General features: G+C 36.7%; 1 protein-coding gene across 1 annotated transcript; it reads left to right on the plus strand.

Annotated features, from left to right (window-relative positions):
• Positions 1 to 1840: 1840 nt before the first annotated feature.
• Positions 1841 to 12370, plus strand: scarb2c (scavenger receptor class B, member 2c). The gene is made up of 11 exons (XM_007566878.2): positions 1841 to 2088; positions 2585 to 2742; positions 3437 to 3581; positions 3873 to 4156; positions 5556 to 5675; positions 6306 to 6484; positions 6587 to 6705; positions 9037 to 9110; positions 10175 to 10226; positions 10522 to 10674; positions 10980 to 12370. Exons 1-11 carry the CDS (start codon positions 1966 to 1968, stop codon positions 11016 to 11018), a joined length of 1446 nt encoding a protein of 481 aa, XP_007566940.1. The 5' UTR covers positions 1841 to 1965; the 3' UTR covers positions 11019 to 12370.
• Positions 12371 to 15773: the final 3403 nt, after the last annotated feature.

Raw genomic sequence — 15773 nt, forward strand, 5'->3', positions numbered from 1 at the left:
GCTGAATGTTTGCATTCAGCACAAATACATTAACAAAACCTGATGCAGAGATATACAGCTTTCATTTGTTATTTAGGATTGACCAAACATGCGTTCGCAACATGGGCCAATTTCTATTTATTTTCTGTTCACATTTTGTGCAATATGTCACATGACTGAGCTTGTTCATGCATAAAAAAATAAATATATTGTGCTCTTTGGCTTATGCAGTGTAATATGTCTCAACATGTAAGCTGAAAACCTTTGCTATTTGCACAAGTCACAGTCATTTTACAGCCCCATGTTGAAACAGTACTGCAATGAAACTTTATAATGCAAGCACAAACTCGTTAGTACTGTTAGTCAACATCACAAAAATGTTGGTATCATGTGGAAAGATGAGATAATTTATCCAAGGTAACCCAGTAACTGAGCATTACATCAAAGTCAACACCAGAGAAATAATGTCTGTGAACTCATATTTGTATGTGCTGGAAGTTTAACATTTTTTTAATTAATTTATTTATTTATTTTTACAAGTGTGAATTGTGTTAATACTAAAAGCTTGTTATAATTAGTGAAAGCAAGTGAAAGACATTGTCAGATTAAGATGGCTGGAACAATTCCTCATTGGTTAGTCTGATTACCTGATGTGGTGTCAGTTTCATAGGGAACCTTGACTCAAAAAAATAATAATAAAAAAAACTACAATAATTCCAGTAAACTAACAAACTAGAAACAAAGAAAGACGGTCGAGAAAAAAATATGACAGTGACATCTAGTGGAAGGATGGTTTAATGTTGCTTATTATTAGGTAGCGACAGGGAAGCTGTTGTTGATGCCGTTATTTCACTCATTTACTGTTTATGTACTAGTTTGTATTTTTTTTAAATGAAAAGAATGTGTCTTCTATCTCAACATTGTGCAGTGCCTTGAACATTTTCACACCTTTTCAGCTACTTCACAGTTTGTTACATCAACTTCAACCATAACCAGGATATTATGTAATAGACCAACATACAATTTTGTCATTGCAAGTAATATGTTTTTATAACATAAAAAGCTGAAAAACGTGGCAAAAGGTAGTGCAACAAAAATCTTTCAGAAGTCACATGCACTCCTGAAGTCCTTTTGAAAAGGTTTATATTTATTTTGAAAAAACATGAACGGAATGCTGTACAATCCAAACTCTTATTCCTTTAGGGTGACTTTTACCGCCGATAAGGCGCCACTGTGGAAAAATAGCCTTCTGGCATTTTTACAGAAATGTTATTAATCATCTGAACCTGTAAAATAAATAAATAAATAAATAAATAAATAAATAAATAAATAAATAATCTAAAAATAGAAAGTGTGACTCAATGCAAACCAGCAAGACATGAACATTCAGCTAAAGTGACAGGTCAGGCCATGAACCATAAACTTTCTGGTCAACAAACAAGTAGAAAAAACACAGTGGAGAACTTTGGTGGCTAAACTAGCCAGATTTGATTGGAATTGGAGCCAAATACATGACAGTTTGTGGAGAATGCTTGACAATGCTTGAGTTGAATGTCATAAAACATGACAACCCGCAGAAAAAAGGTGTGGTCAGGATTGGAAACAAAGAGTGCTCGTACTCAAGATGGATACTAACCTTCTGTTTTGCTTCGACAGTCAGCAGTTACTAAGAAAAAAAAAATAACGTTTTCTTCCATTACTAAAATCCATAACAAATGTTATATCTTTTGCTAAAATGTACTATGCATCAAACACATTTAATGGAGCTGCTGTAATGCGATCGCAACCCCTGAATGGTCAAAAGGAACCGGCAACTGTCGACGAAACCGGAAATGGCAACCAGAGCAGCTTTCATTCCGGATGTGAAGCTTTGTTTCATCGAGCAACTTCCTTCTGGGAAAGGAGCTTCCTCCGATCCAAAACAAAAACAGCTCCGTCACTGGCTTCTCTTCTCTCTTTCTTATCGGTTTCTGCTGCTGCCACAATATGCTGGTGAAACCTTGTTTCAAATACGTCCTCGGGGCACTCTCTTTGCTAATGCTGATCGTGGGGATATCTTTAGTTTTATCCAAAGCATTTCCAAATTTTCTGCAGTCGAAGGTTAAAAAGGTAAGGAGTTAACGTAAGCTGATGTTTATTTTTAGCTCAACATCACTCCTGGGTGGTCTAACTCACGCATGTCTTTTTTAAACAGTAGATTTGCGAACATGAGTGTTATTTGTTTGCGCTTTAGCTAGTTTGTACTGCACAGATTTAAAAGCTTTGGGTAAATGTGTTACTGCTAATGCTGCACGCATTTAATCAGTTTCATTTAGTAATATTTAAACTTTGTGTGTCTGTTAGTTCTACTGATTATGTGAGCCATTCTAATGTTGATTAATAATGACAGGATCGCAGCTCACGTGAATAATCGCAAACATTCACGTGCAGTTTTAACAGGATTCAGTGTTTCGCATCATGCTACTCTTCTTGCACAGAATGCACACTTCATAGTGATGAGGATAAATTCACTCTTTCCTGGTCATGTGACGAGAGACAATTCATCATGTGCAGATGATTCACCCATGGTCAGATCGTTTAACCTGCTGCCCTTTGTCCCGCTTAGGACGTAGTCCTAAGAAATGGAACAGAGGCTTTTGAGGTTTGGGTTGATCCTCCTGCTCCGATCTACATGCAGTTTTACTTCTTCAATCTCACGAACCCAGCGGAGGTCTTGATTGGGGAAAGACCAGCAGTGACGGAGATTGGACCTTACACATATAGGTGCGAAGATGGCTTATTTTTGTTATTTATTTTACCACGGTAAAGTATAAAAGTTGAGAAATGGTAATAAAGCATTATACCCGAAACAGACGTTTATCTCTAACTAAAGATAGGAGAGGAGGAGGAAGTGGAGCAATGATTTTGTAAGTCCCTTTGAGTTGTTAAACTGGAAAATAAGCTCCATCTGATTGGCTGCCCAAAGTGATAGTCTTTTATAACCACATGCTTTGCACTAAGACAAGGTGAAAGCAAAGAGGTGCCAAGAAACAGAAAACAACAAGCAATTAAAGTGACCACAGTCTGTAACATTTTGTTTCAGTTCCTTTAGGGTTTAATAATGCCTACCAATCGCTGTAGCAAAACTCAAAGAAACCAATGTTTACTTCCTGTCAGGGTTTCATTTGCTTTCTAATCCTGTCTGGTTTAATGCATAAACATACTAAAAAGCACATGCAAGTGTGACTACAGTGAAAGGTAGTTTTACAAAATATTGACTCAGGGGACTTTATACCTCTGTACCACTGTCTTTTAATGTAACACAGAAATACTGGAAAATGTGTATAAGCACAAGGAATAGGGATATTTTTGCAAGATACTACAGCTAAAGTTTAGAATGCAGCCTGAAGGTGTTACCGTTTATTTGGCCTTAAACTACAACCATAATGTGATTTGTCTGTCTAATTTTTCATAACAGAGAATATCGGCCCATGGAGCAGGTGGTCTTCCAGGAAAATGGCACAAGAGTTGCGTCAGTCAATCCTAAAACTTACATTTTTCAGCGTGACATGTCCCAAGGTCCTGAAAGTGACCTCATCAGGACGGTCAACATCCCTGCCATGGTGAGTTCAAGAAATCCCCTCTTATTTTTTGCAAAAAATATACTAGGAATATTTTTTGTTTGTGCAGTAATTTGGTTACATGAAAATATCTGCAGATTGTATGTATTTTTTTAATTAGAGGAAAATATCTTACTTTAGAAACAACAAATCACTCATGTAAAAAAAAAATCTTTATTATGCAAATGTTTTTAACTGTAGTGAAAATTTTACCTTTACTTTCCTTTACAAGTGTGCTGAAGGGAATATTTAAAGATGTTTTCATTAATTTTTTTTAAACTTTTTTTCTAATAGACACTAATGGAAAGATTTAAGGACAATGCACTTGCAGCCAATCTGATCTCTGCCTACATGCGAGCCACTGGTATCGGCCTGTTCACCACCCACACTGTGGGAGAGCTACTATGGGGATATGAAGACGACCTGCTGAAAACTGCCAAAAAGTTTGATCCTGAGCTGGACGACTTTTTTGGACTTTTCTACAAGATGAATGCGTCAAACGATGGAGAATATATGTTCTTTACTGGCCAGCAGAACTACAAGGACTTTGCTAGAGTGGACACATGGAATGGGAAAAGGTGGAGACTTTTTTTATTTTATTTTAGTTCATCATTTATTCATCTATCAGTAAACCAATGAATCCACTGAGGTTTGAATAAACAAGTTATTGGATCAGTATTTATTGGTCCAATAATACTTACCCAGCTGTTTTTTTTCCCACATTGTCTCCACAGTTAATCCGTCACTAATCTCGAGGTTGTTGACTGTATTAAATGAAGTGGGTCATATGAGTGAAAATTGTTCTCCAGTGCGATGCAGCTTGAGTTTATCATCCAAAACATTTACAGCACAGTGTAACTTTTTATTATTTTTGTTATAGTAGCATAATCTCAACCTGAAAAATCAAACTCTAAATTTGAGTGCATTTATTTAGTTTGGAAATAATTGTTGTTTTTTTTGTATGCACTCATGTACAGCACAATTATTGGTACCTTCTTATTATTGCTTTGTTTAACTCCCCTGCCCTCCTCTTTTGCCAGCAGGCAGCCTTTAGTCTTTTATATCATTGCACAAGTTTAAAACATACAGACAGAAAGTTTAAAACATACAGCCAGAAAGAGAGAGAGAGAGGAGAGGAAGCTTTGACTGTTTTATTTGAAAAATATGTCTGAATTGTCCAGAGTCCTTGGCGCTCTCTTATGTAATCCTCTCACCAGCTCAGCCCATTATTTAACATTTTTTCAGAGGATTTAGGTCTGGTGACTGAAAGGGTCACGGAAGACGGTTGATTTTATGTCTGGTATTGATTTAGTTGTTTTTTTTTTATATATATAGTTTAGTATTGTGCTGAAATCTCAAACAGTGATCTATTTTCAATGTTGTGTCAGAAGCCACATCATTTATGGATAAAAAGTTCTGAAATGTTACAGAGTCTATTTACCATGTAATCTTAGCAAGGTTGCCAGGATCAGAAAAGGAAGAGACCCACAGCATCACAGATTCTTACTATGCTTTATATTTTGTAATGAAGATTATTTTCCACATTCATCCTTTGTTTTACCCTCCTTTCTTTTGTTTCATTGGAAAGACATTCTGCCATAAGAAAATAACACTCAAGTATCGCCTAAAAACCCATTTAAAATGTACGTTGTTTTCAGTACACAATTTAATCTCCAGAATATCTTTGACATGAGCGCCCTGGCTCTTTCACCTAAATCCCACATTTCCATTATTTTAGAATCAACACATTTTACTGGAATTGAATTTAGCTGACATAAAATATAAATTTATGTAGATGTGTTTCAGACATCTTTGCTAGAAGCGCCATTTATAGCAGAAGGTGCTCTTTGTCTGTTAGCCCTTTTTAGTGTAGCGAAGCACAGGCCGTCTAAAATCTCCAAGCTGTTTTTAGCCTCTGATATGACAAAATACTACAGTGACAAATAATAAAAGTAAACATTTGGATTGTGAATGCAGCTCTTTGGATTGGTGGACGTCTGACGAGTGCAACATGATCAATGGAACCAACGGAGCGTCTTTCCACCCAATCATCAGCAAGAATGAAGTCCTCTACATGTTCTCCTCTGACCTGTGCAGGTGAGGTGCTGACGCAGCAAATATGATTCCTGAAATATAAAAAAATTTTATGTTTTTTTTTTTCAATTTTGTGAAAAAATAAAAATGGAAAAAAACAGTGCATCTTTAAGTAATTTTCCATTTCTGTATGAAAAAAATAGCTTCTGCTTTCCCTCATGACCCGTTCTACTCATGCAGCATATCTGGTTTTAACCTCTGACCCCGGTGTTGGCTAAAGACATTTAGTAAAATGTTTCCTAAGCCTTATCCACAGTGTTATTTTGGTGCAAGGATTAAGAATTAAGAATACCGCTTCATCTTGAGTTAGTTCAGATCAGTAGGAGGAAGTGCTCATGTGCAGCACAACTATTGGCACCTTTTTATTAACGCTTTGTTTAACCCCAGCAGGTGCAACATGTGGGCCTACAACCTGCTTAGCTTGTTCACTAAAACAATAAGTGCCAAGATGCATGTGAACGTCGGAGCACTTACTGTAAAACCTGTTGCACTCTAAGCTGGTTTCCTGAAAACCATAGTGTGCAAAATAAATGCAGTTGTTCCTCTGCGCTGCATATCAGTTTTATATAATCATCTCTGCCACCATAGACGACCAGGCGTGTGATTTGTATTTATTTATTTTTTGTTTTCAAGGTCGTTGTATGCCGTGTACACCAACGACGTGACGGTGAAGGAGATCCCTGGCTACCGCTTCGTTCCCCCCTTCGAAGTTTTCGCCAATTCGACCGTGAACCCGGCCAACGCGGGCTTCTGTGTTCCTTCTGGAAACTGCCTGGGCTCAGGCCTGCTCAATGTCAGCGTGTGTAAACAAGGTGGGTGGTGCGGATATGCCATCGATTATACGGAGTCTCGGTTCTTGATTAAATTTGGTTAATTATAATCTGCTTCCGTAATCTCATCTTGGTGCTGTTTAGGGGCTCCCATCATCATGTCCTCACCGCACTTCTACCAGGCTGATGAGAAATTTGTGCAGGACGTGTTTGGGATGAGGCCCAATAAGGACAAGCATCAGACTGCCATCGATATCAATCCAGTACGATTTAACTTTATTTAACTGAACGTATGGCACACTGTATTTTTTACTTACCGCTTACATACAATATACATACAATACAGTCTTTAATAGAATATCTTTCTTTAATAAATTTGTTTTTAATACGTGCTTACAGGGGCAGTAGCCCAGGGCAAGCAGGTGTCTATCTTTTATATTTTTTATTTCTTAATTTTTAAAATAAATGTGTGTTTTGAAAACATTGTGCTTTTATGTAATTACATTACAGGTGAGTTGTAATAATATTTAGGGATTTTTAAGAATATAGCAGTTCTCAAATATTTAGAAAATAATGAAGTTCTAGTATTTTTATTTTTGGGAACAATATGGAGCTACTGGCCAAGGGACGTATTAAACCTACCTTCATCAGTTGGTATTATCAGTTCATACCCAGTTTATGTATAGGACTACCTCTTAATCTGACACAACCTGCCTTTGTAAAATAACTTTTCCTTAGTAAAACTGTCTCCAGCACAGGGGCCCGCCTGCTTTTAAACTATGTGCAGTACAAAATGACACCACTAGGTGGTGAAATATCTCCGTTTTTGCATCTGCTTGTTTACGCTGAACCTTGAAACTGGTTAAAAATTAAAGTAGCGGTACTTGGTACGAACCTGTCACCAAAGATAAACTGATAGGTGATATCAGCTTTTTGTACTGTAAAAACCTGATTGGTCTTGGGGTAGAAAAACAATTTTAGGACAAAAAAATACCTGTAAGTTCAGGGAAATTACAGATTTAGTGGGTATTGCATGTAAATAAGGCAGGAAACATTGCAGGTATACAGTACCTCACAGAAGTACTCGTATTGTTTTGTCATGTTCCAAATGCAAATTTGAATGTGTTTTAATAGGATTTTCTCTGAGAGACCAATGCAAAGTTCTTAATAATTAAAGATGGTGAGATGAAAGGAAAGGGATGAACAGTTTTCAATTTTTTACCTTTTTTTTTTGAAAAATGATTGTACATCATGCTCTTTTTTCTTTCTGACTGTATTCTGCATCATTGCTGTTGTTTCATTGCACAAGACCTTGACATATTTAGCAGAATATGACATTTGTCAGAAATAATCTACTAGTACAAAGTTCTGCAAACATTTTTAGTTACAAAGCTATCAAGGGACATTGACCAATATTTCTTAAAAATAGAAGCATGGACTTCTAAAAATAGAAGTGTGACCTTCTCTAAAATGTGAACTTTTGAATGGTTGCACAACAAAACTGTGTAAAAAAAAAAAAATTGGTCTGATTTAAAATGTTTTTTTTTTTTGGCATCTTGCGTAGCTTCCTTTTTTTTGCCACTACTGCTTTTCGTTTTCAGTTTTTAGAGAGTTATTATGATTTAATTTGATTCATTTCTGCACTGATGCAAAGTTTCAGATTTGCAAAATGAAAAATGCACATTCATGCACGGGCATAAAGCAAAGAAAACCTGCACGTAACTGTGACATAAGCTTTTATCGTGTGAGTTACACGTTTGCACTCTGTAAACAACATACTGTTTATCCCCAGTTTGGCCTCCTTTCTGTACTTGAGTCTTTGTTCAAAGTCCTCTAAACATTCAGAGCCAGGAAGCCGTTTTTCCTGTGGAAGACTGAAACATTGGAGCCCAAGACGTACGGCGGCTGTCATTTAAATCACAAGGTTGCTGCTTTGAGTCTCAACTTATTATTATAAATATATATTAGAGAAATCTGTTAGTTGATGGTTTTACTTCTCTTGTCTGCCAACTGACCTTTATAATGTAAAGCAACAAAAGTTACAACACTGGAGAACAGTTGGTAGAAATAGAGAATATTTAAAATAAATAATAATTAGGCATTCATTTTCAAAGATTACTCTTTAAGGATTAATATACAATTGGGAAAATTATGGAATTTCCATTTCAGGATCTGAATAAATATGGAAGCCGGAAGGCGTACGTACATTATTGGTCTTACTAGACTTTATTTCTTGTTACATCGCCAATAAGTCGGACCCGTCAGCAGCCCACTTCTCTCTGATCCTCGTTTCATCCATCCATCCATCCATCTGTGGATCCATTGATCTTTCCTTCATCTATCCTTTCTTTCCTTCCTCCTGCTCACTCCCTTTTTTGCCTGTTGTAGTCTTTTCTGATTCTCAGTTAAAGCCTAATCTCTGTCATACATTTGTAGTGAACTAAATACTTTAACTATTACGTAAAAGATTGATATTTCTGGGAAACTGAGTCTGGAAAAATGTTGAATTTTGTTATAAAAATGCGTCTTCGCCCTGTAGGTATGGCAATGGGCATTAATTGTTGTCCTGACAAATTCTGATTGTGTGTTTACAGCTGACAGGAATCGTCCTACAGGCCGCCAAACGTCTCCAGATCAACGTCTACGTGGAGAAAATCCCAAGCTTCAGGTAATCCACTCACTTCCTTCAGCTGTCTGTCACTTATGACTCAGTGGATGTTGGGTTAATACGATCTTCTTCATGTTGACTTTTGATAAAACCATCACAGCTGAATGATCATTCGTCGCTGGGAGGGGCCGTCTGCCAGTGAGATAAAAAGCAGTTTTGCCACCATCATCATGATTAGTGGACTTTTGGCCTGACTTTTCTCACTTGTTTATGAGTCTATATGACATCTGATAGAAGCAGCTGTGGGATCATTTCAGAACTTTCCTGTTTTTTCTGCTCCCTTGTCACTTTTTCTGTTTCAGCTGTTCGACATTCAAATGTTATATTTAAATATGTAGAAGTCCTCTGTTTAGAATCGGTGCTTTGCAAATCTCTTAACCCCTTAACTGTCACCGTCAAAAACCCTCCCTGTTCAGACGGCAGCCGATGGGTCCATGAGGACACCGGTGTCATTATGAAAGTTAAGGAGATAACATCCCTAAGTTTAGATTATATTTAAAGATACACTGAAAATATCCCTTTTTAATTCAAATAATTAGCTTAAAGTTAATTTTTTTAAGAGTAAAAAGGTGATGTAGGAAAGTGAGACTTTCAGCTGCTTCTGTTAAATCCAGCTGCTTTTTACACATGCACAGCTTGTTACCATATGTGTTCTGTGAACACAGACATTGGCGGAGTCAGAATCAGTAACATTGTTGGTCAGAACATTGTTACTGACCAATGTTTTGACTCTTATTACTCAATGGATGAGAAATAAGAACCAATTTCTGCGTCTACCTCAGTCTTCTCTTGTTACTGGGCAAATATTGATGTAAATCTTCTTGGTTTGAACTCGGATTGGATCTGGACTTGAGTACCACTACTTTTTTCTTGGGTAGGCATTGTGTTATGAACTTTTGCTCCATTTGAGCTTCCATAAGTAATCATAACATTTTGGCAACATTTGCCACTTGGCTATTGCTTTACTTAACTGTTACATTTTACTGTTTTTCACACGTTGGACATGGGAACAAAATCACCCTCATCATCTCTACATGTATATATATTTTTTCCTTCTCTTTCAGTCAAACAGGAAATGTGCGGACCGTGGTTTTCCCTGTGATGTATCTTAATGAGGTAAAAACACACTTTCTGACTCCGGCGTGGCATTTGCAGTCATTCACTAGAAATCTAGTTTAATTAATCTTAGTTGAGAAACTACTTGAAAGACAACTACTCTGTTTTATAGTTTAATATAATTTCATGGTTGTATTTAATGGCTTTGATTGTCAAGCTTGAACTTGCAAAAATTATTTATAATTCTAATAATCTCAACTTAAGCTTCATTTATTCATTGTATTATCGGAATAATTTGTTTACTGTTATGGAAAAGTAAAGATTTTCCATTGTTCTACCTTCAACTGACCACCAGAGCGTTCTTATTGACGACGCATCGGCCAAGAAGCTGCAGAGGGTCAATGTCCAGAAGAACGTGGTGGAGAATATCCCATTCCTTGTGATTGGTCTTGGCATCGTCCTGGGAGTAATCTTTATGCTGCTGATGTGTCGACAGAAAGTCCCAGAGGTGAGTTTGCGCCGCAGACGATCAATACAGTTGTGTCATCGCAAGAGGCAGTACAACGGTTTTGTTTAAATTTATTTATATGATCAAATAAAATTACGAGTTTGGAAAACAGGAGTAGTAGAGTTGGGTGCAAAAACTCCTGTCTGGTGGATTACAATTAAAAAAATGTAACAAAATTGTAGCAATTCGGAAACATCAAATACTTGTTCAGCAGACATCGCAATTATCGAACGCCGAACAACAAATTCTGCATGTTAAAAGGTTGTTGTTTGCTCACAAATTGTGTAATGTGTGCCGTTTTTCAGAGCACTGAAGCAGAACGTCAGCCCCTGATCTCATCGTAGCACCAAGCAGAACCAGTGAGGACGATCACGGTGTTACTGGGATAAAGTTAGAATAAAATAATCTGGCATTTAGACTCCTAACCTTTAGGCAGCCACTCATAACCAGAATCACATCTTTTCACGTCTTTTCTATATTGTAATGCTTTCAGGAATTTTGTGTGTTCACAGCAAGCACTTAAGTTGATTGTTTTCATGCTGTAATGTTGCTCAAATTTCTCTTTTTTATTTTTTTTAATTTTTTTTTATTAAATCTTATTTTTCTAACCACTAATTATGGAATTGCAAATGAAGAAGAACTGAGCAGTATTAAACCTAATTATTATTCTTCATTGCAAATAAATGCAATGGGTAGCTGCATTTATTTGCAATGTATATTTACACATCCACAAATATACACTGCTGTATTTGTGTATAGATATGCTATATTTATACACAAAATGGTACCTGAAAGTGTTTGCCACTTTCATGTGTCCACAAATCAACTGGCTCCTATCAGACGTCGTTTTCAGAAAAAAAACAAAAAACAAAAACAAAAAAACCCCCAGAAAATAATCTGTTTTATGGTTTTGTGTTAACTGAAAGCATGTGCACTGATCACTGAAAGGTTTAATGTAATGAGTATGTTTTTTATAAACGAAATGTGTTGTGTTAAAAAACGGCTTCAAAAGTCACTAATTGTTTACTCAGTGACGATGCTCGAATTTGTTGAAGAAATATAACTGCGATTTACTTGCTTTTAAAACGACGCCAACCTGCAGAACCTGATAATGAAAAAATGTGTGGAATAAAACCCAAACAGCATTGCTTCTTGACGATAAAGGGATGGTTTTTATCTGCTGTGAATGTGTTTGCATGGAAAGGTAAAAAGGTTTTTTTTTATTTTTTTTTTTTATTACTTTCTTTTTTATCCTGCTCAATTCAACACTATGTCTTGATTTTATTTTTATGATGCCTCTTGGGGATTTTGCTAAACAGTACAAAAGGTTTTCTAGAAGTGTTATATCTGATGTATTTTTAAGTTTGTTTTCTATTTGAAATGTTAAGCTGCTTGAAAATTGTTGTCGCCCAGCGGGACCGCGGATTTCAAAGCTGCTTATTTGTTTTAAAACATTGGTTGTTTCTATTCAACATCATAAAATTATCGTGAAATTTCTTTATTATAAATGTCACCATTTACTAACAGGTGCTGTTGGTGTTCTGTGCTGTTTATGTAAGAGATCGTTTGCACTACTACTTAATAGTCTAAACATAATATGTAATCACTGATGAAATTAACAGAAAAGGTCGTGTGTGTTATTGGCATCTTGTCTTGTTGTTCGTCATGACCAATAAAAGTCTGATTCATGTCATCACGATATTGTTTGATAAATTGTTCAGCGTCATGGAAAAGAGAAGTTGTAACTTGAAGGGAAAATTATATGAACTGCTAAATATAATCTTTTATTTCCTCCAGAAATACATCAAAAGTACATATTTCGATTAATTGCACTGTAAATAAGTAAAATAAAAGTCTAGACAAAGACAAAGAGAGGTTTATATGCAACTATGTAGCATATAAACCCCTAAAAAGGGGTGTTTTGGGAAAAAGACATTGGTTATTATCACAGCTGAATAAAATATATGTTTTATTAAAAAGGTAATTTGATTGAAGTTGGCTGGGGAAAGTTGGAGTTCCCTTTTTTACTCAACTTCACCATAACTGCAGCTGTAGGACAAGTTAAGCGAGTGCCGACTTTGTGCTCCAGATTCTGGTTGTTGGCTGACTTGCAGAACCACTGAACTCCCTCCAGTTCCCTCACATCCACCTCTTGGCTTGGCTGACGGAGAAATCTTGGCCCGAACAGCACATGTTCCAGCAGAAGGATCACTCTGTCGAGGGCTGCTGGTCCTCACTTTAAATGTCAAATCAGGTGGTGCTGAAGTGGTCCCAGATGTTTAACAGTTATGTCACCCAAATCCAGAGATGGATGGAGCACGCACAAAATGTACTCGAGTAAGATTGAGTAGCAGTACGTTAGCATATTTGTACTCAGGCAAAAGAAGGAGTTGCCATCCAAGAAGTTACTCAGGTCAGAGTGAAAAGGTACACGGTTACTGATCATAACATCAATCAAGTAATATTTTAAAAAATACATCATCAGACTGACCAGAATATAAAGTTATGTGAAAATGTTGGCATTTTAAAGATCACAATGAAAGCAATTCATATAGACAACATAATTTCAAAATAAAATCTGTGAAAATACATATTTTCCCAGATCAATTTCTTTCAGTCTATGACTTATGAAACCGTACCAAGAACTACAGGTGTGTGTCTGGTGAACTGTGGGCTAAGACTCTGTTCTTCATTCAGTGAAGTTACTCACAGTGGGTGGAGCATCCAGGAATTTTACTCAACAGTAGCAGTACTTCATAGTAAAAGTAAAAAGTACATTTTAAAATCTCTGCCCAAACCTCGACAAACTGAACTTTTTGAGTCGGTGCAGAAAACCTCCCATTGGTTTTGGATTTTTGTGTGTGTGTGTGTGTTTCTCCTGACCGAGTCGGAGCACAGCTCTGTTTTCACCAGGGTCGTCATGAGGGGCCAGTCGAAAGCAGACTTTGGAAAACCAATAATAAAAAAATGTGTTTTGTTATTATTTATGCGACATTCTATTCATACCCAAGAATGACAAACTATCACTATGTAGCAAAAATATATCCTCACACTCACAGTTTTGAACATAAACTATAGAAAGAAAACACAAATTCACATGAAAAGTGTAAAATTTAAAGTTAAATAACCATGGATCATGGGTACTTTTGAAGATTACATTATCAACATGATATAATAACATTTTAGACATGCACTAACTAGCATTCAGTACAGACTGCTGAGCATCAGAGTTTGAGCTCATAGAAATGCTGATATCTTAAGAGTCCGGTACACCTGTAGTGCAGGTTAAGAGATTGTTATAAGATCTGTGGTCCATCAAGAGCAATTTAAAACTACATGAAGAGAATCAGTTCAAGCATATTGAAAACGATGTGCTCCGAGTAACAGTAGATCAGCTGTTTTGTCATTCTTCCTTTTTACATGCTAAGCTAAGCTCTAGTAGCTCGATATTATCTGAAAAAACAAACTTCTACTCATACGTTTCTGGACATTTTTCATAAAATCTACTTAGCAGAAGCCGTGCAGCCCCTTTAAGGTTCATATTACCTCTGACGTGGACTTGTCCTACATTACCAGATTAAAGTGTACTTTGGATGCCTCCAGATAAACTTTGACTTTGGTTGTCATTATAAAACTGATAAGTGCCTGAGGATCACTGACTCTGACTCAGGCCACCGCTTCTGCCAAACGTCCACCTTTACGGTAACACATGTATTGAAGGAATTACTTAGAGGTTGACTCCTCCCCAACCCAATTAAAGCATTTAATACAAGGAACGGGAGACGGCAAAGGAAGCCTGGAAAGCAGCATCTTCCACAAGCTTCATCTGCAAACAGCATGACTACGCTTCAGGAAAAAATCATCATCATTTCTGTTTTTCTGTCCCTTATATGTCTCACACAGGTGGGTTGAGATGCCTGTTATGATTTTTAAAGTTAATGAATATTTCTTGTATTGGATTAAAAAAAAAAAAAAAACTGAATAAAAGAGCTTCTAAACGGTCAAATATTTACTTTTGCAGGTTAACTCAGTACCTGTTCCTGACAACTGGGACAGTCTGATCCAGAGGACGAAGCGATCGCTGCTGTGGCGCTGGAACAGTCTGAAACCTGTCGGAGCCAGCTGCAGAGATCCTTCAGAGTGTGGCACAAACCAATGCAGGTAAAACCGAATTGTGAAGCTCAATAATCCTCTACTTGAATGATTTTTAGTCACCACTTTTACAGCACCCGATGATAGTGAATGTGTGCGTGTAGACACTCCGTTTTTAGCTATTTATGGAAGCAAATATGACATTTAAAGGAGAAAGAAGGAATCCTTAATGTGACTTACACATCTGAATGTGATCACATTTCTGTGAGGGTTTCACGATGTGTCCACATGAGTTTTGCGTGGCTTGATAAGAGTCCAAGTCAGAGTTCAAGTTGCAATTAACGCTTCTGCTTATCTTTTGCAGGAGAAACATTTGTTCCTTCTGACACTCCATCTGCACAGCAGACCCACAAACACAACTCTGAACCAAATGGAGCCTCCTGTGTGAAATTCCTCCTCTGTCGATATGGTCAAACTAAAAGACGTGAAGGAAGTTTTTTGTAATTGTTTTGTTTTCATTTCAAATAAGAGCCTTTATGGAGGAACCTTTGCCACCATCAGCCTCATCGCTGGGCTGGTTGTGTAATCTGAATGTATGTTTGATAAGAAAATACAAACGTTCACCCTCAGTCTGTGAGCTCTGACTTTATTGGCACATGTTGTTCCTCTGATGTATTTATTTGTATATTTTGTAAACATTGTAAATATTCAAATACACTCTGCCTTTTTCAAGAGCTTGTACTTTTTTTTTTCAGTGTTACAGCAAATTAAAATACTCCCCACATTTCTTGCCAGTTTTAAAATAAAAGGAGCAAGCAAATTATTCTTTGATACGAATCCATCCCTACACGTTTCATGATAAGCGTTTTACAGATTACGTTAGGGAACTCCTTTCTGGGCAACCAAGTATGAACTTTATAATAGATTAGAATAGAATAAAACAAAAACATCAGAAAACTACATCTAAAAAAACAAGATTAAGAATAATATATTTTAGAGGATTACAA

The sequence above is a fragment of the Poecilia formosa genome, unplaced genomic scaffold (assembly GCF_000485575.1).
Source record: "Poecilia formosa unplaced genomic scaffold, Poecilia_formosa-5.1.2 Scaffold6, whole genome shotgun sequence".
Lineage (NCBI taxonomy): Eukaryota > Metazoa > Chordata > Actinopteri > Cyprinodontiformes > Poeciliidae > Poecilia > Poecilia formosa.

Excerpts from the sequence above, each read along its gene's own strand:
- scarb2c (XM_007566878.2), top strand. The coding sequence starts at position 1,966 with ATGCTGGTGAAACCTTGTTTCAAATACGTCCTCGGGGCACTCTCTTTG. Across the intron at positions 3,582-3,872 it reads CGGTCAACATCCCTGCCATG|ACACTAATGGAAAGATTTAA; the intron begins GTGAGTTCAAGA and ends TTTTTCTAATAG. Across the intron at positions 10,675-10,979 it reads GTCGACAGAAAGTCCCAGAG|AGCACTGAAGCAGAACGTCA; the intron begins GTGAGTTTGCGC and ends GCCGTTTTTCAG.